This window comes from Palaemon carinicauda, chromosome 2 (genome assembly GCF_036898095.1).
Source record: "Palaemon carinicauda isolate YSFRI2023 chromosome 2, ASM3689809v2, whole genome shotgun sequence".
Lineage (NCBI taxonomy): Eukaryota > Metazoa > Arthropoda > Malacostraca > Decapoda > Palaemonidae > Palaemon > Palaemon carinicauda.
In genome coordinates, this window is record NC_090726.1 from 95,264,406 (window position 1) to 95,288,922 (window position 24,517).

General features: G+C 38.1%; 1 protein-coding gene across 1 annotated transcript in view; it reads right to left on the reverse strand.

Moving 5' to 3' along the window:
* The window catches only part of ncm (nucampholin), a 295,139-nt gene that overhangs the window by 58,476 nt on the left and 212,146 nt on the right, over window positions 1–24,517 (reverse strand). Inside the window, exon 4 of the mRNA XM_068357087.1 lies at window positions 8,107–8,305. Within this exon, the coding sequence (XP_068213188.1) occupies window positions 8,107–8,305 (199 nt within the window). The remainder of the gene's footprint in view (window positions 1–8,106; window positions 8,306–24,517) is intronic.

Sequence of the window (24,517 nt, forward strand, 5' to 3'; positions counted from 1 at the left end):
GAAAATAAGCACTGTTAATGACAGACCAAACAGAGGACAACCACACGATACACACAAGAACAGAGAACTGAGCACTCGACGCTCAATGGCATAATGTTTACTTCGTGTGTCGAAATAAAATTCGGGTGTAGAGTCAAAAATTTGCTCGAATTTTACTTCGGATGTTGGAAAATTCGGATGTAGATACGTTCGGATGTAGAGGTTCCACTGTACTTTAAAACCATCCCTCTCTCTCTCTCTCTCTCTCTCTCTCTCTCTCTCTCTCTCTCTCTCTCTCTCTCTCTCTCTCTCTCTCTCTCTCACATCGAACGTTATAGCGGTAACCTAATTGTTCGGTGACTTTAAAAATAGGCCTAGTACTTTCTTGTTTTACCTTTTTTTTTTGCATATGGATCCATAATTGAGGTGGGTACAAGTTGACTTATAACTGAAGTTAGGAAAAGTATTTTGGATATGGAAAGAACAAATATCTTTCGTAACAGTTTAGAATTATCGTAAGTTATCACTCTGTCATTAGCGGCAGTTTGCTATTGTGGATTAAACGCATAAGGAAAAAAAATTTCCAGCTTTGCTACGAATTTAGGAATTTATATGGATACGGTAAGTAAAATATTTGTAATAACATAATGTTTACTAAATGTTTGTAATATCATTAGTTATGACTTAGATCATGTGTGTTTAATGCATTCGTTTGTTTATTATGATCGAAGATGGAACGTAAACAAATGGAAGGTTTCCGTTTCAGGCGGCATCATAAAGAAAAACATTTCATAAATGGCATTCATTTCATTTATTTGAAAGTTCAAATAAAAAATAATTAGAACATTGGTAATAACAAATTCAACATATAATCAATACTGATAAGATTGCTGTCGATGCAAAAACTAACAGATGAGTAAGTGCGTCTGTTTCTTTGTTATGATCAGAGATAAACGGAAACAAAACATTGGTTGTTTTTTATTGTGCTTTTTGGCGTGTTTAGGAAACGCATGATATAAAATCACCTTTATTTTGTTAATTCTGGATTTTCAATCATTCAACAAAAGCTAGTCTATAGAGTGATGGTTTTGCTATTCACCAGTTGTCTTATACAATAGATATGACAAACATTAAAATTTGTCTGTATTTTGGGTCGTGTTATAACGGGAAATATATGGTGTTTACACCTATCCTGGTTGTAATTTTAACCATTTTTCAAGTTATTAGAACTTTAAAGTATATTAAATGTTTGATTTATTTACAAGAACAATTTGATATTATAAAGAAATACAGTATAGTACAAAGAAAGTATTGGAAATGGGTAGTAAAAACATTTGAATAGGCAAATTGCTGGTTGCCATGGCCGCAATGGAATTATTTCTGTTGTGTGTTTCGAAATAAGCGATTTTCCATTTATACGAGGTCATTAATCGACCAAATTCTCGCATAATTCGGGACCCTACTGTATTTCACATCCATAACTAATTCTGGAAAAAATCAAAGGCTTGTATAATTTTAAACAGCATTGTGGTCTGCCCCCATATGTATGGGACAATACTTTTAAAAGATTCAGAGCCTCAAGACATTTAGCTTTTAATGCTTTCAAGTGAGAAACCCATGTAATACTACAATCAAATATCAAACCTATAAATTTAGCTTCACTTACACATGGGATCCGTTGACCTTTAAAGTATATATCCGGGTCTGGATGTACTCCCCGGATATGACATAAATGGACAATAGTAGTTTTACTTGTCGAGAACTTAAATCCATTCATATCGGACCACTGGATAATTTTGTCAATTGAGAGTTGTACTTTTCTCTCAACCATTGCCATTCTAGCTCTAGCAAATGATATGGGGAGATCATCCACAAATAATGTTAAGAGAACATCCTGGGGAATGACTGAGGATATCCCACTAATTGCTAGTGCAACAGGGTTACACTCAGCACACTACCCTGAGGAACTCCTTCTTCCTGGTATTCACACTCTGAAAGTTTTCCCCACTCTCACTTGAAAAACACTATGTGAAAAAAATGACTGAATAAATAGTGGTAGCTCTCATCTTAATCTAAACTCATGAATTCTTTTAAGCATATCATATCTCCATGTGGTATCATATGCTTTTTCAAGGTAAAAAAAGGCTGTCACATGGTGCTGTTTGGAAGCAAAGGCTTCACAAATAGAGTACTTAAGTTGTATTAACACATCAGTCGTTGAGTGCATTTTTCTGAATCCACATTGAATTGGTGATAAAATACCCTTCTTTTCAAGGTACCACATCAGTCTTACATTGACCATCTTCTCCATGATTTTACATAAACAAGATGTCAATGCAATTGGCCTATAATTTGCTGCTAAAAACGTGTCCTTACTGGGTTTTAAAAAGGCTAAAATAATGGCTGGTTCCCAAACACTTGGATAACTATGATCATGCCATATTCTATTAATAACGCTTAAAATAAATAACTTTGTATTAAAAGGTACGTCTTTAATCATTCCATATGGAATTCCATCGGGTCCAGGGGCTGTATCGTTACACGTAGCAAGTGCAGAATCAAATTCTCTTTCAGTAAAAGGAGAATTGTATGATTCTTCCTATCTTGTTGCAAAATTTAAAACTTTTTCTTCAATGCTCCTATACTGGTGACCAGGAGCTGCTTCACACTTGCATGATACATTTGAAAAATGGTCAGCCAGGGTATTGCTAACTTTGGTTGTTCCAGTCATATACTGACCATTTACCCTTAACACTGGTGGTGGGTTTGTTGATGAATTTGCCCGCTATCTTTTTCACTTTCATTCGCACAGATGATGTTGGTGTTCTACTGTTAATGGAGGAAACAAATGACACCCAAGACTCGCGCTTAGCTTCTTTCATGGCACGACGGAACTGTGCTCTACATTTCTTGTATATGACTAAATTCTCCTCAGTACGGCGCCTGCGCAATCGAGTTAAAGACTTTTTTGTGGCTCTGTGCAGGGCAGTTAGTTATGATGACCACCAAGCGACTGGTTGTCGTTTGAATATCCCTGTTGTTTTGGGAATGGAGTGTGAAGAGTTCCATTAAGTAAGTCTATGGCATTATCAACACTTTCAAACTGTTCTCGAATTTCTTCAATTTCACTTAGCTCCCGAAATCTATCCCAGTCCGCCTTATCAAGATTCCACCGTGGTGATCTCTGTAAAGGTGGACCATTATTGGTGTTTTTAATGATTGGTGCATGATTACTAGTATGCCAAACATCTAATGTTCTTCAATTAAAATCAAGAAGACAGTTAGATCATGCAACTGATAGGTCAATGGAGGACAAAGTACCTGTCGGAACATGAATGTTTGTGGGCTCTCCTGTATAAGGAGTCCTACATCTTCATTCTCCAAAATTGATGATATAATATTACCCTTTGCATTTGCCAAAACATCACCCCATAAAGGATGTCTACTATTAAGATCTCCTAGTAAGAAATAAGGTTGTGGGAGTTGTTTAATCACCTCTACTATATTATCATATCAGATGTTATAATTTGGAGGTAAGTAAAGAGAACAGATTGTGTATTTTCTCCCTATATCAATCTGTACAACCACTGCCTGCAAAGGGGTAGAGATAGACAAAGATATTTGGGGAACATCTCAACGAACGTATATAAGACTTCTGCCATGACTCCCTGCTCGTTGATCATATGGTGTCCTATAGCTAACATTCTCTCGAGGACAAGGAGTATTAGCATCGAGCTTGCTCTCTTGTAGACATACAGTTATAGGGGAGTGCTCACGTACGAGGAGCTCAAATTCTTCATATTTCGCCCTTAAACGCTGTCAACTCCATTGCAGAATGGAGGAAAAAACTATCGTTTATTTTTTGGAAGACACCTTGGATGAAGTCTTCCCATTGGCAATATTTGATCAAACAATATTTCCCGGTGGTATCTCTAGAGAGGATCTTGATATATTGGGTTTTGTGTTCGTTTTTTTCTTTGTGTCTTTTGATCTAATTGTTGAGGAGGATGTTGGACCTCCACTTTAATTTCTGATTTATTTAATTTACCTTCCAGACTATCTTATGGTAGGAGGTGAGAGAGATGGAGGCCTCTCTCTTTTTCGATTAAAAGGTAGTGAGATGGCTGGTTTTTGCACCTTCCCAACTACAGGTTCACCAGGTAAATTGGTTTCAAGTGGAACCTCCATCAGATCAGGCAAGGACACGGCCGGAGAGAGGTTCGTACTACTGTTTAGAATAGGAGTAGATGGCTTTTGAATATCTTTCAGATCTCTAAGTATATTTTTTTATTTTTCTATAATTTCTGGATACTGTATACATTTTCAATGGGACTTTCAACCTCTTTAACTACTTTCATATGTTTCTTTATGTTAGAAGTGAGGATATAATTTTCGTCCGAGTGCTTTGGCAAGTTTTTCTTCAGAGCCATTGAAAAAGGTTGCCCTGGTCTTATCTACTTTTCAAGAGCTCTTTTATGAGCCTCTTTAAAAATAGCCATTTCCATGGTTCTAATGGCCTGAAGTTCTTTTTCAAAAATAAACTTAATGCAGCTTTTAGATGTAGCTGGGTGTGCTTCCCCACAATGTATGCAATTTGGATTTTCTATGCATACTCCATGACTATTTTTTCCACAGTTGGCAGAAGCAGCTGGCTTATTGTTTAGTTTTCCCTTGCATTTCTGGCTTAAATGGCCATACATTTGGCAATGATAACATCACAATGGTGAAGGGATATATGGTTTTACCTTCAAAGATAGCCAACCAGCTTTAATAACATTTGGTAATCTGCATTGATCAAATGTTATAATCAAAGTAGCAAGAGGAATACGCTGTTCTTCAACTCTCTTTCTCATTCTGACTACTTTTACTACTCCTTAACTCTTCAGCTTATCTTCCATTTCTTTTTCCTCTATGTCCAGCAATTCTGGAGCATATATCACACCTCTACTCTGGTTGAAAGTGGGGTGCTAAACGCATTTGACACCATGACCATCCAATGTTGTAGGTGTTTTTAATCTTTCACCTTGTATTGGGGATAGTGTTTCTATCAAGAGACTTCCACTGCCCTGGGGTAGAATTTTTGGCTGTCCTCCACATACAGTTACTTTCCCTCTTTGCTTTCAAATCATTTACATGTTCATTTCTTCCATTTTCAAATTCTAAAATAAAAAAAAAATCATAATTTACTACTTTTGACCAGGTAATACTTCTACTTTTCTATATTTTTCTGTACTGTCATCATATCTCTCTCTCTCTCTCTTCTCTAGTGTTTTCTTATCATTCTTCACATGATGTGAATAAGGCTCTAATATTACGATATTAGAACCCGAATTGGAACTGTCTGTACCGAGGTCCATGTCTGTATTTTCCAGGTTGTCAACAGAGGGGTTGTTTTTTTTGGAAAAGGCAAGCTGGGTTATCCACCTCCTATCGGAGGATGTCAGTCCTCCTATCCCATGTGGCCAAATACGAGAAGAGGCTCCAGCGGGGACCAGTCCTCTATTAGAGAGGGCTGCCTCTCTTAAGGTGGGCATACACTGGTCAGTGGTAGTAATAGAGATCCATGAGAGCTATGAAAATTGTGATTGGCGACTTCAATGCTAAAGTTGGAAGAAATAATCAACACAGAGAATGTGATGGGTGTCGAGGGTCTTGGCGAAGTTGCAAATGAAAATGGAGCATATTTCATAAGTTTCTGTTCAGCAAACAATCTTGTCATTAGAGGTACTCTCTTTCAACACAAGAACATCCACAAGTATACATGGACTTCATCATGTAGCATCAAAAATCAGATAGATCACATTGCCATTAATAACGAGAGAAGGACTCTGAGAAATGTAAGAAACTATAGAGGTGCAGATATTGGTAGTGATCACTAGCTCCTCATTGCCAGAATTAAATTAAAACTGAAAGCACCCAACAGAAAGATGGATAGAAAGATGGATAGAATACCTAGGTTTGATACAAATAAGCTTTTAGAAGAAGAGCACAGAGAATTATTTGTAATTGAATGAAGGAATCGATTTGCAGTCTTAGAGGCCTTAAGAGATGAAGAACAGACAATTAATGAAGAATGGTGTGACATTAAGAACATATATCAGTTAGTTGGAAGTGAAGTCTTGGGACACACAATAACAATGAGAAAGCCATGGATATCAAATGATACTTGGGATACTATAAAAAGGAGACAGACAGAAATTGATTATTGAATGTTTTCGAGGAAGTAATGAAAATTACAAGCAAGAGCATGCCAAGTATTCCAATATTGACAGTGAGGTCAAAAGAAAAGCCAGGAATGCCTGGAGAGAATATTTAGACAGTAAAACAGATGACGCTGACAAAGCTATGAATTCAGGAAGTGGCTATGAAGTAAGAACTGCTCATAGAAATATTAATGAAATCTCGACTGGGGCAAAGAAGAAGAAGCATATACCCATCAAAAAGAGAGATGGCTGTGTTATAGCTACAGAAGATGAAGAAAGACAACATTGGATGGACCACTTAAGTGAAGATATGATTAGGAGATATGAAGGAAAAATTTGATTGATATACCTGAAGCTGATTAAGACCTTAATGTGCCCATGAATGAATGAATTGTGTTTGAAGTCAAAGCTATCCTAAAAAAACTAGAGAGATGGAAAGTCCCGGGGTACGATGGAATAACTGCCAAGATGATACTGAACGGATATGAAGTGAATCCCAGACTACTTACAAAATTATTTTGTAGAATATGGCAAATTGACCAAACCTTTATGCATGGGAGTTAGGAGTGTTGGTGAAAATAGGAAAAAAGGACACCTGCCTGATTGCAATAATTACAGATGTATAACACTTTCGTCAATTATGAAAATATATAGTATTCTTATTCTAAAGAGACTGGAGGGAAAGATTGATGAAAAGCTGAGAGATGAACAAGCAGGGTTTAGATAAAGTAGAAGTTGCACTGACAAAATTTTCATTTTGAGACATGTTGAACAGCAATACATAGATTATAGAAATCCCCTTTTGATGGCATTTGTGGACTATGAAAAAGCCTTTGATAGTGTGCACCGGCCAACTTTGTGGAGAGTCTTGCGTTATTATGGAATTCCTCTTAAATATGTAAATTTGATTGTCTGTTCATGAGCATAGCAAGTGCAAAGTTAATGTTAATGGAGTCTAATCAAATGATTTCCAGTGAACAGTAGAATACTCCAAGGGAATGTGTTGTCACCTATGTTGTTTACCTTCCTCATGGATTTTGTAATGCATAGAACAGTCAGAGATGGTGGAGAAGGCTTGGAATGCATTGGTGATAGGAATTTAGCAGATTTAGAGTAAGCTGATGATGCTGTCCTTGTTAGCAGAACACCACAGGATTTGCAATGCTTGCTTACCAGAATGCATGAAATATCACACGAGGTTGGGCTGAAGATAAATAGAAGAAAGACAGAGATGATGAGAACGGAGTATGCAATGGAAGATGAAATATCGTTGGAAGGAGAAAGGATTAATGAGGTAGAATCATTTAAGTATTTAGGAACTATGATCTCCAATACAGGGTCTTTAGAATTAGAGTTTATTGAAAGACTGAAAAAAGCAAATTAGACAATGGCTAAGTTAAGCCAAATTTGGAAATCAAATTGCCTGAAATTACATATAAAATCAGACTATCAGTTTAGTGAGATCTGTGTTACTATATAGACATGAGTCATGGTATGACAATGAAACAATCTCCAATAGATTTAGTAGATTTGAGAACAAAGTTCTCAGAAGTATATTGGGAGTTATATGGAAGGATAGAATTAGAAATGAAACTATAAGAGATTACTCGAGTGCCATACGTGGTTAAGATCATGATGAGGGGTAGATGGAGATGGTTTGGGCATTCTCTTCGCACTTCCCAAGAGAGATTAGTTCACCAAATGTTCAGCTGGGGTCCACAAGGCACTAGAAGAGTTGGAAGACCCAGGCCTACATGGCTGAGGACTATGAAGCGAGAAGTAGATGATGATGAATGGAGAGGTACTGAATTAAAAGCTCAAGATAAAGACGACTAGCAAAATCTAACCGAGGCCCTTTGCGTCAATAGGCGTAGGAGGAGATGATACTACAAGGTGGATTTAGCACAAAAGTGACATCACTTACCTGATGATCCATCTGAGGTAGAAGAGTCAGCGCTAGCACTGCTACTGCTTGAGCTTGAATCATCACTGCTGCTACTGCTGCTGCTACTACTGCTACTTTCACTACTACTATCACTGCTAGAGTCACTGCTGCTCTCACTATCGCTGCTATCTTGTGTTAATTGTTGTTGGACAGGAGCAACAACTGCTGTAGGCTTAGGCTGAAATGCATTTTTTCTCATATAAGTACAAAAAATGAAATATACAATCCTTTTAAATTTCTATCTTAAATTAATATAGACCTAAATTTAAAGAGCATAAAAAGCAATGGTTGCTGCTCAGAGACACCCTTTCAATGTTAATACATACAGTATGTCCATGTTGATAGCTTTTTCACTAATACTTTCTATTATGAAAACTTTACTGAAGGTCAGGCAACTAAATTATGCCCTACCTCCAGTCTCATCTAAAATAAGAAATAAGTAACAAGAGCTTAAAATATTACCCAAAAAGTAACTTGATATGTAAGAAGGAAGGCAACGACAACAGTTCTGCACTGTAATATGGAAAATAAGTTTTGCAACAGATAAAGAACTTAAAACAAAATTATAATGGTGAACTAATGGATTATCACAAGTTAGGAAAATAAACCAAGTGATATCTTTAATACAAGAAAGCATTGACACACTAAAACTCCACCTTAGTATAGAAAAATATCAGTGATGCCATCATAACCAACCCTCCATATCATTCACTATCATGTATAACAACATTTCCGCATTTTGATATTAAACCCTGAATAATAGTTTCCAAATGAAGTTGCCTTCTAGTTACATTATAAAGTCATAAAAGTAAAAATTCATTCTACATGTAAAATCTATCTTAATAAACAAACTGACATTGAACCTGTTAAGCGTCATCCACGTAATAATATGTTCACTACGATCTACTCGGTACCGCCTTCAACGGGATATTATGTTCATGACTTTAAATGCATGTTCCAAGTCATCAGCCCAATAATAATATGTTTACTCATTTAGAAATTATAAGAACACCACTTGGCAACACTCTCAGCAAAGCTGTAAAAAGAAACTTATATGGCGTCTGGCAACTTTTTTCTATAGGTAGCTTGGCATTAGACAACTGGTATTGTCTGGTTTCCCTTCATTACGCTTTGGGCGTTTATGCAGAGGATCATTTGTTTTGCTTTTTTTACAATGAGCGGCCTAGACACGAGGCGTATTTCTTTAGATAAAAAATATGAAATACTAGATGAGGAGTCTGATAAAAATAAAAAAAGAATAATAATGCAGAGATGTATATTTTTCATTCCATACTATGTAGCCTTTTGAAATAAAATAACAGTAGTATTAATTGTTCTTTACTCCATTATCTAATTAATATTCCTACATTTAATTATAAATATGAATTTTAAGCATGAAAATTAATATTAACTTTAAAAGACTATCATTAGTGAAATGACCGCTAAATGCAAAATAAGCAAGATGGTATGTTAGCAGTGATGTGGTCCGGGTGGGACGTTAACAGGTTAAAAGTGTTATTTGATCAGCAGTAGAAAACTACAAAAGTAATGAAACATTGTCTTGTCTGGATACAATGGAAACAATGTTTTTTTTTTTATTGTAAGACCAACTTAGTTTTGTGAAAGAGACCTCTACACATAATATTGCCCAATACAGAAACAACCATATCATAAATGTGTAAAATAGACATTTTTACTTAATGGGAGCGTCCTGCGTCAATTTTCAAGGATATACTTTGGGATATCAATAATCATGAATCTTTGGCAGTGAACTGCACCACAAATACAGAGTCTCATGAGAAAGTATCATATCAATTCTGCCATAGTGTTTTTTTGTGTTAGATCTATAAGGCTACATGGGTCATCATAGTAAACGACACCATGTTCTCCAACTCAAAGTAGCCTATGATAAGTACGCTATTCTTATAGAATAGGGAGAAATATCATATTGGAAATAGTATGTTTAGCAGCTCAACCTTTTCTCTCATTTTCTCAGTGAATACTAGAAACCACTAGTGAAAAGAATTGTTGAGCCTTTTGCTCTTGGTGTGGTCACTTTTTTCTAAATATGTTCATCCATGTTCTGTTAGTAACGGTTAGAATAAATAACTTAGTATTAACATGTACATGTTTAATCATTGCATATGGAATGCCATTGGGTCCAGGGGCTGTATGACTGCACATAGCAATTGAGGGATCAAATTCTTTATCGGCAAAAATAGATTTGTAAGATTCCTCCTTTTCAGTTATAAAAGTTACCAGTTTCCATTCTTCAATGCTTCTAGAGAGATCAACAGGAGCTGTATCACACTTGCATGATCCAGTAGGAAATGTTCAGCCAAAGCATTACTAACATCAGCTGCTCCAGTCACATACTGACCATAACCTTTAACACAGGTGGTGGGCTGGGGGTAAATTTGCAAGCTATCTTTTTCACTTTCCTCCAAACAGATGGTGTTCTAGCATTGGCAGAGGAAACAAATGTCTAAGGCTGGCACCTAACTTCTTTCACTGCAGGACAGAACTGTGCTCTTCATTTCTTATAAATTATTAAGTTCTCCTCTGTACGGTGCATACGCAATCGAGTCGAAGATTTTCTTGTGGTTCTGTGCAAGGCAGTTAGTTCTGAAGACCACCAAGGGAACTAGTCGCCGTTAGAACACCCTTGATATTTTGGGAATTGAATTGACTCGTGCTGAACGTAGAATTCCATACAGCAAGTCTATGGCATCATCTACACTTTCAAACTATTATGCATTCCCTTCAATTTCACTTAGCTCATGAAATTTCTTCCAGTCAGCCTTGTCTAAGTTCTATTGTGGCAATCTCTGTAAGGGTAGATTATTGTTCGTATTTATAATAATTGGAGCATGATCACTGGTATGCCAATCATCTAATGTTTTCCATTCAAAATTGAGAGGTCTGTTAAAGCTTGCAACTGAAAGGTCAATGCATGACAGGGTACCTATCTGAACATGAAAATGTGGGGGCTCTCCTGTATTAAGGAGTCCCACATCTTCATTTTCCACAATTGATGAAATAACATTGCCCCTTGCATTTGCTAAAACATCACCACATAAAGGATGCCTACCATTCAAATCTCCCAGAAAGAGAAAAGGTTGAGGGAGTTGTTGAATTACCTCTACTAAATTATCATATGAGATGTCATTTGGAGGCAAGTAAAGAGAATAAATGATATACTGTATTTTCTCCCTATATCAATCTGTACAACCGCTGCCTGCAGAGGTGAACGAATAGACAAAGATATTTGGGGAACATCTCGATGAAAGTAAATAAGACTTCCGCCATGGGTTCCTCCTCGTTGATCATATGGTATCCTATAGTTGATATATTTGCGAGGACAAGGAGTATAATAATCACGTTTGCTCTTCTGTAGACATACAGTTATGGACGAGTGCTCATGAATGAGGAGCTTAAGTTCTTCCTATTAAGCCACCAGATCTTGACAGTTTCACTGTAAAATTGATGAGAAAATAAAGTTTAGGGGGTTTTTGTATTGATGGGAGTCTGATATACTCTTTGAAAAAGTAGGTCTTGCTAAGCTTGGCTTGATGTTTTTCTTAGCAGTCTTCTTATTTATTTGTGGAGGGGGATGGTGAACCTCAACATTAATCTTTGATATATTTAAATTCTTTGAAGATTCATCTTTTTCAGATAAAATATTGTATCTATTTACACCAGGAATTTTTGTATTTCACGTTGGAGGAGAGAGGGATGGTGGTCTCCCTCTTTTTTTATTAAAAGATGGAGAACTATCAGTATTATTTATGTACCTCCATCAAGAGAGGTACATCCAGTAGCTCTCTAGCATACAATTCCTCCCTAGCTGTGGCAATGATGCTTCCCAAGATGAGAGCCATGGGCTGTTCATCTGAGGTGTGGCTGACTTAGCAGAGGGAGGTGGTGCCTTTTTTACGAGGCACTGAATCCAAATTATAAAGCTAGGTAATAGCCTTCACAGATGATTCTGCAATAGGATGCTCTACATTACCCAGTTTAACTAATGTTGCATTTCTTTCTGGATGTCCCGTATTCTTAGATTTTAAAGCCTTGACATAATTTTTGGTTTTGGCTAGAAGTTGACTAGCATACTCCACACTGATATCATTTGCATTCGACTTCTGAACAGTTTCTTCTTCTATTTGATATTGAGAATAATTCCTGTTGGTTGGCTACAATTAATACACCCTGCAATATTAGAGCAGGATCCATGCTTGGGATTAGAACAATTGTCACAGATCTTTACATTATTACATACCCTATATGGATGACCAAATTTGAAATAATTGAAGCATTGCAAAGGTTTCCGTTTTTAAAGGCAAACTGGAATTCTCTCATTTTTTATGTATATATGAGAAGGTACATCAAGGTCTTCAAAAGTGATAATAATCATAGTGGTTCTGGGAATCCTATGAGCCTTCCATATTTCTTTGGGCACATATCTAAGATTTCATCCGCGCTAAAATCATATAGATCTTTGTTAAAAACTACTACTCTTCCATAGCTAAAATTCAAATATGATTCAATATCCACCATGAAATTTCCTCCTAATTTAATCATATTTAACATAAAAGACTGTGTTCCAAATCTGGCATGATTGATTGATTAAGAGTTATCTGCCATCCTGACATCTAAGGTCATTGACGCCGATATTATTTGTCATAAATTAATAAATTACGTAAGGGCCAGGTTGTGAGAAAAGTGAAAAGAGCAGAATGAATTCTGGAATGAATTAACTATGTGTTTAGAAGGATTGGGTAGAAGGAATTATGTAGTTGTCATTGGTGACTTGAATGCTAGAGTGAGTGCTGGAGAGGTAGAAGGTGTCATTGGGAAGTATGGCATACCAGGTGACAAGCAGAGTGGTGGAGACTGCTAGATATATGTGTTGAGCAGGAGCTGGTTATAAGTTCTAGTTGGTTATAAGTTCAAGTATACACAGGTAAGAGTGGCAAATGGAAGAATGGTAGAAAGGGCATTAATGGATTGTGTGTTGATAACTAAAAGAATGTTTAGAAGATTGAATAACGAGCATGTGTTTACGGGTAGGGCTAACGGCTTGTCTGATCACTTTTTGGTGGAAGGAAAATTAGTTGTAGCAAAAGAGGGGAAATAGAAAGGGGGAATGTAAAAGGGAGGTAGTGGAGGTCGAAGAGTTAATAAAACCTGAGAGGTAGTGAAGGTTGAAGAGTTAATAAAACCTGGGAGGTAGTGAAGGTTGAAGAGTTAATAAAACCTGGGAGGTAGTGAAGGTTGAAGAGTTAATAAAACCTGGGAGGTAGTGAAGGTTGAAGAGTTAATAAAACCTGGGAGGTAGTGAAGGTTGAAGAGTTAATAAAACCTGGGAGGTAGTGAAGATTGAAGAGTTAATAAAACCTGCGAGGTAGTGAAGGTTGAAGAGTTAATAAAACCTGAGGTAAAAAGTGAATATTAAGAAAGGTTGGAAGTGGCATATGACAAAGTGAAAGTGAGAGAAACTAGTAATTTAGAAGAGTGGAAGTTAGTAAAAGAAAATTTTGTTGGAATTGCAAGTGATGTATATGGCAAGAGGGTTGTTGGAGGCAGCATGAGGAAGGGTAGTGAATGGTGGAATGAAGGAGTGAAGATAAAAGTGGAAGAGAAAAAGAGGGCATTTGAAGAATGTCTGCAGAGTAATAATGTAGAGAAGTATGAAAGATATAGAAAGAATAGAGAAGTATGAAAGATATAGAGAGAAAAATGTGGAAGTAAAATTCAAGGTAGCCGAGGCAAAGAGGGCGGCTGACTGGGGGTGGGGTCAGGGATTGGGTCGTTCATATGAAGAGAATAAGAAGTACTTACTTACTTTACTTTGATAGTTGCTTTCCCGGTCTCATACAGCAGGGGAACCCCACTCTCTACAGGACCTCCACTGTCATTTTACCATTTTGTTCGGAGTATTTAACGTTTCATATCAGGTATTGTTCATTTTCTGTTAAATTGTCACTGTTGTTAAAACTAAGTCCAAAGTATGTCCAGTTAAAGTAGTTGTATAGTCGACATTATTTACTATAGTCAGTTCTTTTCATAGAGGCAGATTTGCACCGGCTCGCAGTGGTGCCCTTTTAGCTCGGAAAAGTTTCCTGCTCGCTGCTTGGGTGGCCAAGATAATTCTAACCAATCAGATAGCAGGAAAATTTTCCGAGCTAAAAGGGCACCACTGCGAGTCGGTGCAAATGCGCCTCATTAAAAAAAATTGAGTATAGTCAATATATGATTCTAATAACTCACTAAATGCCAAAGCGTCAAGATTTTATGCATCATCCATCCAAACATTGAAGTCTCCACAGATAACTAATCCGTTTTTCTCCATGATAATCATCTCAATGAGCACCGAATTCTTCAAAAAAAAAAAAAAAAAAAAAAAAAAAAAAAAAAAAAAAACTGTTTGTTCTAGGAGGTTTGTATGGTTACGAATGATATTTTTCTGTTTTATGGCATAAAGTTTATTTCTATACATTCAAAGCTTGTTACACTAGCTCTTTTCAACATTTTGAGATTTGAGTAACTTTTATGAATAAAGAGTTCGACACCCCAACCAGACCTACCTTCTCTCGGTATGTGAAAGAAGGTGTGTGTGTGTGGGGGGGGGGAGGTATTTTAGTGATCTTTGCCTTGTCCAAGTAGCTTTGGAAAGAAGTGAAAAGAGTATGGAAGGGTGGTTTGAGAATTGAAGAGACAGTGAAAGATGGAAATGGAAGGTTGTTTAAAGGAAAGGAGGCAAAGAAAAGGTGGGTGGAATATTTTGAAAGTTTATTGAATGTTGAGGATAATAGGGAGGCAGATATAGTTGCTGTTGCATGTGTTGAGGTGCCGGTGATGGGAGATGAGAATGGGAGCAAAATTACAAGAGAGGAAGTGAGGAGAGCATTAGATGAAACTAGAGTAGGAAAAGCACCTGGTATGGAAGGTGTGACTGTACTTGAATGGTTGGTGAGATTGTTTAATATGTGTTTTATGCTGTCAATGGTACCAGTGGACAGGGTGTATGCGTGTCTTGTACCACTAAATACGGGTAAGGGAGATGTGCATGAGTGTTGTAATTCAAGGGGTATTAGTTTGTTGATTGAGGTTGGAAAAGTATATGATAGAGTACTAATTAATAGAATTAAGGGAAAAAAACAGGGAATGCAATATCAGAAGTACACGGTTGTTTTAGAAGAGATAGGGGATGTATGAACCAGATTTTTACAGTTAGGCAGATTTGCGAGAAATATTTAGATCAAAGGCAAGGAGGTGTATGTTGCGTTTATGGATCTGGAGAAAGCTTATGATAGGGAAGCGATGTGGAATGTGATGAGGTTATATGGAATTGGTGGAAGGTTGTTGCACGCAGTGAAGAGTTTCTACAAAGGTAGTAAAGCGTGTGTTAGGATCGGAAACGAAGTGAGGGAGAGGTTTCCAGTTAGTGGGGCTGAGACAGGGATGTGTGATGTTGCCATGGTTGTTCAACTTGTTTGTTGATGAGTGGTGAGAGAGGCGAATGCTCGAGTGCTTGGTCGAGGATTGAAAATGATAGACGAGAGTGATCATGAATGGAAGGTAAATCAGTTGATGTTTGCGGATGATACTGTACTGGTTGCAGATTCGGAGAAGCAGCTTTGGTCGATTAGTGACAGAGTTTGGAAGGGTATGTGAGAGAAGGAAGTTGAGAGTTAACGTGGGTAAGAGTAAGGATATGAGATGCACGAGAAGGGAGAGTGGTGCGAGGTTGAATGTTATGTTAAATGGAGAGTTACTTGAGGAAGTATATCAGTTTAAGTACTTGGGATCTATAGTTGCAGAAAAATGGTGGAGTGGAAGCAGATGTACGTCAGAGGGTGATTGATTGATTGATTTAAAGTTTTCTGGCATCCTGACATCTGAGGTCATTGACACCAATATTATTTATTCTATAAGAAAATAAAAAATATTCAATTAAAACCATAAAAGTTAAGATGTCATTATAGAAGTTGAATAGTTTTCAGAAGACCTGCTTCTGGAATAAATCTAATAATGCTGCTCGAATAGTAGGTCACATCATGTCCAAGAATCTTCCCAAGGATGAACCTGCCATCCTTACCTCGAGCCTAAAACAGATGTGTATTTCTCAAGTTGTTATAATTGGGGCATTCGGTCAATAAATGCCAAACTGTTAAAGGTACCAAACAGTCGTCGCAAACCGGTTGGTGTTGGCCCTTCAGCAGAAACTTGTGAGTCAAGCGAGTGTAACCAATGCGGAGACGACAGAGACTCCTCCCACTCTCGGGGAATCATGTTATACCTCCAAGGGATATGACATTTGTTACTTCTCTCGTCTTATTGCCATTTACACTATCCCAGTGCTATTGCCAATTATTACAAAACCATTTCTTGATGTTAGGTAGGAAATTATTACAGGGAATGGGATACCTTCTTGGTAGCAACTCGGATGCAGCATTCTTCGCCAGTATATCTGCCTTCTCATTCCTAGACCCCCCTACATGTGCTGGAATCCAAAAAAATCGAACCATTATACCTCTCCGTCCAATAATAAAAAGACATCCTAAAATCTTTAAAACTTGAGGGTTACTAAAATTAAAAACTTCAAAAGCTTGAAGGGCACTCCTTGCATCACTAAAAATGGTAAAATTACCCTCCTTTTCCAACACTATTTTCTTAATAGTGGTTAGTATGCCATACATTTCGGCAATAAATATGGAAGCTGTTAGAGGAAGTGCACCTCTACAATTAAAACCATTACTATGTACTCCAAATCCAACGACAGCATCAGATTTGGAGCCATTAGTATATATAAAACTCGATCCCCTGTTCTGCAACTTGTTCCATAAAAAGAGACCTGGATTCTAATTCAGTCATATTCTTCTAAACTCCAATAAAGTATTTACAAAAACATACCTCTATTAATGTCCATGGAGGCATTGATGATACCTTAAATGGAAGCACCATACTTCTAATTATATCAAGACTGTTTAATATTTGTTTCACCCGAAAGCCATAAGTTTGAGGGGATTGTGGGTGCAACTCAAAGTATGTTGGGTGCTTTACAAGACTTGCAGTCTGAAAGGCTAAAGAGTTAGGGAGTCTTTGCAACCTAAACCAACACCGAACAATAGAAGACTTTCGGTAAAGGTCTGGAGGTAATTCTCCAAGATCAACAAGAAGACTTGCGATAGGCGAAGTTCTAAACGTTCCTGTGGACAATCTAATACCAGCATGATGTATTGAATCTAATATCTTTAATCGGTTTGGGGTGCCTGAGGAGTATTTTTCACATCCATAACTAATGTGGGAAAAAATCAAGGCCTTGTATAATCTTAAAATAGTATTGCGGTCTGTTCCCTATGATGTATGGGACAATACTTTTAAAAGATTCAGAGCCTCAAGACAATTAGCTTTTAACGCTATTAAGTGAGACACCCATGTAAGCCTACAATCAAATATCAAAACTAAAAATTTAGCTTCACTTACACATGGGATCCATTGACCTTTAATATACAGTATATATCCGGGTCTGGATGTACTCCCCGGATACGACAGAAATGGACATTGTAGTCTTACTTGTCGAGAACTTGAATCCATTCATATCAGCCTACTAGATAACTTTGTCAATTGAGAGTTGTAGCTTTCTCACAACCATTGCCTTTCTAGCCCCAGCAAATAATATGGAGAGAACATCCCCGGGAATGACCGAGGATATCCCATTAATTGCTTGTGCAAACAGGGTTACACTCAGCACACTACCCTGAGGAACTCCTTCCTGACATTTACTCTATGATAGAGTGTCCCCACCTCTCACTTGAAAAACTCTATGTGAAAGAAATGACTGAATAAATAGTGGTAGCTCTCCTCCTAATCCCAATTCATGAATGGTTTTAAGTATACTATATCTCCATGTAGTATCATATGCCTTTTCAAGGTCAAAAAAAGACTGTCACATGGTGCTGCTTGGAAGCAGAGGCTTCACAAATATAGGACTCAAATCATGTCAACACATCAGTTGTTGAGTGCATTTTTTCTGAATCCACATTGAATGGGTGATAAAATACCCTTTTTTTCAAGGTACCACATCAGTTTTGCATTAACCATCTTCTCTATATTTTTACATAAACAACATGTCAATGCAATTGGCCGATAATTTGCTGCTAAAAACTTGTCCTTACTGGGTTTAAAAAGGCTAAAATAATGGGTAGTTCCCAAATACTTGGATAACTATGATCATGCCAAATTCTGTTAATAATGCTTAAAATAAATAATTATGTATTAAAATGTACTTGTTTAATCATTGCATATGGAATTCCATCAGGTTCAGGGGCTGTATCGCTACATGTGAAAAGGGCAGAATCAAAATCTCTTTCAGTAAAAGGAGAATTGTATGACTCCTCCCTTCTTGTTGCAAAATTTAAAATTTTCTTTTCTTCAATGCTCCTATACTGGTGACCAGGAGCTGTTTCACACTTGCATGATAATTTACATTTGAAAAATGGTCAGCCAGGGCATTGCTAACATCATTTGCTTCAGTCACATACTGACTGTTCACCTTCAACACTGGTGGTGGGTTTGGGGTAGATTTGCCAGCAACCTTTTTTTATTTTCCTCCACACTGAAGATGGTGGTGTTCTACTGTTAATGGAGGAAACAAAAGACACCCAAGACCGGCGTCTAGCTTCTTTCATGACACGACAGAACTGTGCTCTACACTTTTTGTATGTTATTAATTTTCCTTAGTAGGCCCTCAGAGTGAATGAAGGATGCAAAGTATTGGGGGCAGTGAAGGGAGTTGTAAAGAATAGACGGTTAGGCATGAATGTAAAGAGAGTTCTGTATGAGAAAATGATTGCACCAACTGTGACGTATGGATCGGAGTTGTCAGGAATGAAAGTGACGGAAGAGAGAAATTGAATGTGTTTGAGATGAAGTGTCTGAGGAGTATGGCTGGTGTATCTCGAGTAGATAGGGTTAGGAACGAAGTAGTGAGGGTGAGAACATTTGTAAGAAACGAGTTAGCAGCTAGAGTGAATATGAATGTGTTACGTTGGTTTGGCCATGTTGAGAGAATGGAAAGTGGCTGTCTGATGAAGAAGGTGATGAATGCAAGAGTTTGGGGGGATAGATAGAATGAAGAAAGCTCTGGGTAATAGGATAGATGTGAGAGAGGCAAGAGAGTATGCTAGAAATAGGAATGAATGACAAGCAATTGTGATGCAGTTAAGGTAGGCCCTGCTGCTTCCTCCAGTTGCCTTGGTGACCGCAGTGGTAGCAGCAGTAGGGGATTCAGCATATAAAACTTCAGCTGTGGTGGATAACGGGGGAAGATGGGTTGTAGCACCCTAGCAGTACCAGCCAAACTTGGCTGAATCCCTCGTCAGGCTGGGAGGAGCGGAGAGAGGAAAGTTCCCCTTTTGTTCATTTGTTTGATGTTGGCTAACCCCCCAAAATTGGGGGAGGTGCCTTGGCATGTAAGTATGTATGTTTGAAATATATATATATATATATATATATATATATATATATATATATATATATATATATATATATATATATATATATATATACACACACACACACACACACAGTACAGTCCTGAATTATGATTCCCCTTTTATGCGGTCGCTCTTTTTCAAGAATAAATTTTCTGTATCTGCAAGCTGTTCAAAGTCTGCAAGTCATGCACTACAAAATGTATCAAATCTATTATCTTTTTAAGTATATTGGTAGCCCTAAATACGGTGCTTTATATTAAATGTTACAAAACAATATCAACCTTACATCTTATTAACATAATTTCATAATAAATAGCCTATTTAAGGATAAAATTCCACTTTAACAATGAAATCAACTGTTAACTGTGCAAGTTCAGCTGACAAAATGTAAAAAGAATTGTGGTTACATTCTCCACAATCTATCTTTCTCCACCATTTCCATAATTTTAATGGTAGTGTTAATGATGGTATATTAAAGCATTATTTTTGTTTAGTACAGTATGAGAGAGAGAGAGAGAGAGAGAGAGAGAGAGAGAGAGAGATTTGATGCCAGAAATCCTCAAATATTCTCTCTCTCTCTCTCTCTCTCTTTCTCTCTCTCTCTCTCTCTCTCTCTCTCTCTCTCTCTCTCTCTCTCTCTCTCTCTCTCTCTGTGTGTGTGTGTGTGTGTGTGTGTGTGTGTGTGTGTGTGTGTAAGATTGATTGATTTAAAGTTTTCAAGCATCCTGACATCTGAGGTCATTGACGCCAAAATAGTTTTTCTTAAAGTGCCAATTGTTGTGATTAATGTAATTAACGATTTTTGTTTGTAATATACCTTGGAAAACACTGCCGCAGTTATGAGGTAGTTAGATTGTTTACACCTGTAGGAGTTGTCGGAAAAACAATGCCGTAATGACGAGGGAGACAGATCGTTCACACCTTTAGGAGTTGTCAGGTAGCTGTTGTCCAGGTAGGGTGATTGCCCCGGGGCTCTGAGGTTGTGAATTCGTGGTGTGGGTCCTTTCCTGCTATTGTCCTCATTGGTTGGTGAGTCGCAACTCGAAGGTCGTCCATTACTACCAAACAGGAACTTGTTAGGTGAGTTTTAACTACAAGCTATCTAGGCCTATTCCAAGAAAGTATGGCATCTAAGATTACAATGGACATGATTAAGCCATTCACCGGTGAAGGAAACGTTGTGTCATGGTTGAAAAAGGTGACCTTAGTGGCTAAGCTACAAAAAATAGCAGACTTAGCCAGTTTTATTCCTTTGTATCTGGAGGGTGATGCTCTAGCACTTTATTTGGAGATGGGTGATGAAGACCAAGAATGTGCAGCAAAAATTCAAGAAAAATTGAAAGAAGCGTTTTCTGATGATCCATTCTCTGCTTTTGGAAAACTTGTTCACTTGAAGTGGGTTTATTTAAGTTTGATAAGGTTGGTTTAGAAAATGTTGTGAAACTAACGTTTGTTAATGGTTTTCCAGATAATAATAGTGTTGCTTTACAGCAACTGCCAAATGTGATGACAATGGCAATGAGTGAATTGATTAGCCAAGCTAGGATTTTGTCATCTAAACAGCAAGGTGGTGTGGTAGCTGTAACTCTCATAAAGGGTGGAGAAAGTGGTGGTGCAAAACATGAGAATAGGGCTAGGCCTTTCCAGTTTAGGGGTCAGTGTTTCCGATGTGGTGGCCCTCATATGATAAAAGACTGTAAAGAGACACAAGTGAGGTGTTTTAGGTGTAATAAAATTGGTCATATAGCCAGTCGTTGTCAGGAACAGGTTGCGGAAAACGAGTAAGGGGTGACTACTGCGCCTGTAGCCGCCCTTTTGATGATAAAAAGGTGCACCTTGATACATTGCCTCTAATTGATGTTTGGATTGGTAATGAGACTGCAAAGGGTCTTGTAGATACAGGCTGCTCTACATCTGTGGTTTTTGTGCCTCACTGTAAAGGAGAAGTGTACTTCAGTGCTTTTTATGGGAGTCATATTAAGTGTAAAGTTGCAGATTGTGTGGAGCTGGGTGTGAACGGTACATGTGTGACAGTGAGGGCTGTAGTGTCGAATCAACCGGTTAATGGAGTTGATGTGGTGTTAGGAGTTGATGTTATTGACCAATTGGGAGGTGTCACAGTGACCCAAGGGAAGGTATGTTTTGGTGCTTTTGGTGTTGCTTCAGTTGGTCAAGAAATTAAGCATAGACTTGGTGGTGAGAGGGATAATAATAGTTCAACAGTTGTAATTGAAGATCCAGACTTTCATGCTAGGTTTGATGGACGGAAATGGACAGTCAGGTGGTTTTGGGAAAATAATGAAACTGTGACACTGAAGAATAAAGCAAGCTGTTATGATAAAAAGCTTCATGGTTGGAAGAAGGAAGAATTTGAGAAGAAAGTGGACAGGTGGATTGCCGAAGGTATTTTAGTTCCATGGAAAGAAAAGGTTGACGTTGGTATCATTCCTCTAATGGCAGTGGAACAGCCAACAAAGAACAAGGTGAGACCAGTGCTTGATTTTCGGGAACTTAATGTGAATGTCAAGTGTCACACTGGTGATGATGTGACTGATGTATGCAGAGACACTACGAAAATGGCGACAGACAGGTGAGAATGTGTCTGTTGTGGATTTGAAGTCGGCCTACTTACAGTTGAGCGTTGACAAAAAATTGTGGCCATATCAACTAGTGAACTATAAGGGACATACTTTTTGCCTTACAAGATTGGGATTCGGGTTGAATTCTGCACCACGGATTATGTCTAGGATACTAAAGACTGTATTAAGTAAGGATGAAAAAATAGAGAGAGCAACCAGTTTATATATAGATGACATTCTTGTGAATGAATTGATACCTTCTGCTGATGAGATGATTAGACATTTGAATACCTTTGGGTTGATAACAAAGTCCCCTGAGTCGCTCAATGGAGGTGCTGCTTTAGGATTGCAACTGCCAAGAGTTGGAGGAGAGTTGATGTTCCAGAGAGGTAGTAAGGTGCCTGAAATTGCAGATATGCTTACAAGGAGGGAATTGTTTTCAGTTTGTGGTACATTAGTGGGTCATTATCCCATTGCTGGATGGTTAAGGATTGCATGTAGCTACATTAAGAGAAGAGCCTCAGGAGCACGTTGGGAGGATCCTGTTGGTGAACAGTCCATGATGATGATTAAAGAAGTAATTGAGAGAGTAAAGTTAGATGATCCTGTGAGAGGAAACTGGGGTGTTACGAGTGTAAAGCATGGTATTGTGTGGTGTGATGCCAGCAAAATTGCTATGGGTGTAGTTTTGGAGACAAATGGCAAGATTGCTGAGGATGCTGCTTGGCTTAGAAAAAAAGACGATTTCAACCACATCAATGTTGCCGAACTAGAAGCTGTTTTGAAAGGAGCACATTTAGCCATTAGATGGGGTTTAGAGTCGATAGAGGTGAGGACTGACTCTGCAACCGTGGGGGCATGGTTGAAATTTATAGTCAGTGCTGAGAAGCGTGTCCACACAAAAGGAGCTGCTGACATGATAATTAAAAGACGCTTGGGTACATTGAAGGAATTGATTACTGAGTTTGGTTTGAATATCGTTGTTCAGATGGTGCCTTCCGAGAAGAATAAAGCTGATATTTTGACAAGAGTCATGAAGAATTGGTTGGTGAGCAGTGAAGTTGAACATGCACATCTCTGTGCAGGTGCTGTAGTTGATATAAGAGTTGCATAATAAACCCCATATGGGAATTGACAGAGCACTATATTTAGCTAAAAAGTTGGATCCTCAAGTTTCCAGAGAATGTGTGAAGAAGGTAGTTCAGTGTTGTGATCGTTGTCAGTCCATTGATCCTGCACCTGTGATGCACAAAGGAGGTGAATTAAGTGTTGAAAGAAACTGGCAGTGCCTAGCCATTGATGTTACTCATTACAGACAAGTACCATATTTATCAGTGGTGGATTGTGGTCCAGGTCGTTTTGCAATATGGAGGCAGCTAAAGAGAGAAGATGCTCAAGAAATATCTGCTGAGTTGAATAGCATCTTTTTGGAAAGAGGGCCAGTTTAGGTCGAAGTGTGTAGGAGATTTGTTGTCACGTTGGCCCACTGTTAGGGTGTTTCGGGCTGCTTATCGACCAGAAGGAAATGGAATAGTTGAAAGACATCATAGGACCATCAAGGCTATTGCAGAGAGGAGGAATTAGGCCTATAGAAGCAGTATTTTGGTACAACAGCACACCAAGATCTGGACAAGTTGAATCGTCTGTTCCACAACTTTCGGTATACAGATATGAGTGGAGGTATCCTTCAATAGTCCCCAATGGAACAGATACCAGCCAAGACAAGCCCCTTTTAATTAAGATGGGCGAGGAAGGGTGGGTGAAGCCCCCAAACGCCATTGTACTACTCAATGGCGTAAAGGGATTGTCCCTCATGTGAACTCTTCAAACAACATTTCCGTTGATGGAATGCCAAGGCATGTGTTGGATGTGCGACCAGTTATAGTTCCAGCTTCCCTATCTGATGGCTCAAGCAAAATGTCAAGTGATGATTCAGTCTCTGAAGAATCAGTGGAACCACAAGTAAGTGTTCAAAGAGAAACGGGAGTAAATCAGCGTCCACAGAGGAATAGAAAACCACCTGTATGGATGGCTGATTATGTTTCTGTTTAAGTCTTGTGCTGTGTGTCTGTGCGTGTGTGTATGTATGTATGATGCGTGTTGATCTTAAGATCAGGTGGGGGTGATGTGTGATTAATGTAATTAACGATTTTTGTTTGTAATATACCTTGGAAAACACTGCCACAGTTATGAGGTAGTTAGATTGTTTACACCTGTAGGAGTTGTCGGAAAAACAATGCTGTAGTGACGAGGGAGACAGATCGTTCACACCTTTAGGAGTTGTCGGGTAGCTGTTGTCCAGGTAGGGTG